Source organism: Cucurbita moschata, unplaced genomic scaffold, assembly GCF_002738365.1.
Source record: "Cucurbita moschata cultivar Rifu unplaced genomic scaffold, Cmos_1.0 Cmo_Scf00018, whole genome shotgun sequence".
Classification (NCBI taxonomy): Eukaryota; Viridiplantae; Streptophyta; class Magnoliopsida; order Cucurbitales; family Cucurbitaceae; genus Cucurbita; species Cucurbita moschata.
The window spans coordinates 3,520,955-3,522,019 of record NW_019268534.1 but is presented as its reverse complement, the minus strand read 5'-3'; the positions used below and the strand labels follow the sequence as shown (position 1 = coordinate 3,522,019).

General features: G+C 33.8%; 1 protein-coding gene across 1 annotated transcript; it reads left to right on the top strand.

The window, feature by feature from the left end:
- Positions 1-317: 317 nt before the first annotated feature.
- On the top strand, positions 318-818 carry LOC111456398. Its single transcript, XM_023098242.1, has 2 exons — positions 318-479; positions 578-818. Exons 1-2 carry the CDS (start codon positions 359-361, stop codon positions 691-693), a joined length of 237 nt encoding a protein of 78 aa, XP_022954010.1. The 5' UTR covers positions 318-358; the 3' UTR covers positions 694-818.
- The last annotated feature ends 247 nt before the right edge of the window (positions 819-1,065 follow it).

Genomic DNA, 1,065 nt, shown 5'->3' with positions numbered 1-1,065 from the left:
ATATATATATATATATATATATATATATATATATATATATATATATATATATATATATATATATATATATACTATAAAAAGTAAAATAAACCCTAGTAGAGTGAAATAGATCTATTAGAATTTCGAGTTCCGACCCATCAAAATTGATTTGTTTCGTATACAATATTAGAAGATTGGATGAAAAGTTGGACTATGCAACGTAAAAAGAAGAAAAAAAAAGTCAAATTTGTACAAATATACTTAATTTCGCTTCTTCTTTCAGCCAATTTCGATATTCCATGGCTTCCTATATAAACACATATATACAGCTTCAAGCTTCATCCATACCAACTTCTTGATAGCTCTTTGAATTTCAACAATGGCTACTACACATAAATTCACTCCAACCTCCATTTTCGTCACGGTTCTCGTCTTCGCCATGGTTCTCTCCCCCACGACGATTTCCACTGTCAACGCTACTCGTGTGCTTCTACAACAAGGTAAGAATTCATTAATGCTCCGTTTAGTAACCATTTAATTTTTTTCATGTCTTGTTTGAGTTTTTATATTTAAGCTTTTGAGTTTGGTGATGATGCAGTTAATAGGCCACCGATATGCCCGGCCTGCGTGTGCTGTGAGCCAGCTCCGGCGGGATCCTGTTGCCGGTGCTGCGCTACTCCGATTCAGACTTCATCTCAGAGTGGGTCGCCATGAAAACTTGCTGCTCAGCTTGGGAGCAGCTTTAGGAATAAGGAGACTCTCTCCATGCAAACAAAAATTTAGCTTTATTGTAATTTGGTTAATGTCTAATGAAGCAGTTTGATATTCTAAGTGAAGAATAAATGACATAAAGGTTTAATATATTATTAAAAATTATTTTATAATTATTAAAATATTCACGAAATTTCTCATTTTCGGCATTGGAGTCAAATATATTTCCGCACACCAAAGTAGAAACCCTAGCCGACTCATATAAGTTGTCCACAACGATTTGAAAAATAACCGCTCTCATTCAAATGGTTCTCCTTCCTTACGTAAAAAGTAATTAGAATTCAAACACGAGTAAACAAGACATCTATTACAACT

What these genes read in the sequence shown, in the direction of transcription:
- LOC111456398 (XM_023098242.1), top strand. Translation starts at nt 359, where the DNA reads ATGGCTACTACACATAAATTCACTCCAACCTCCATTTTCGTCACGGTT. An exon ending in TCGTGTGCTTCTACAACAAG is followed by an intron (nt 480 to 577) that starts GTAAGAATTCAT and finishes GTGATGATGCAG; the next exon opens with TTAATAGGCCACCGATATGC.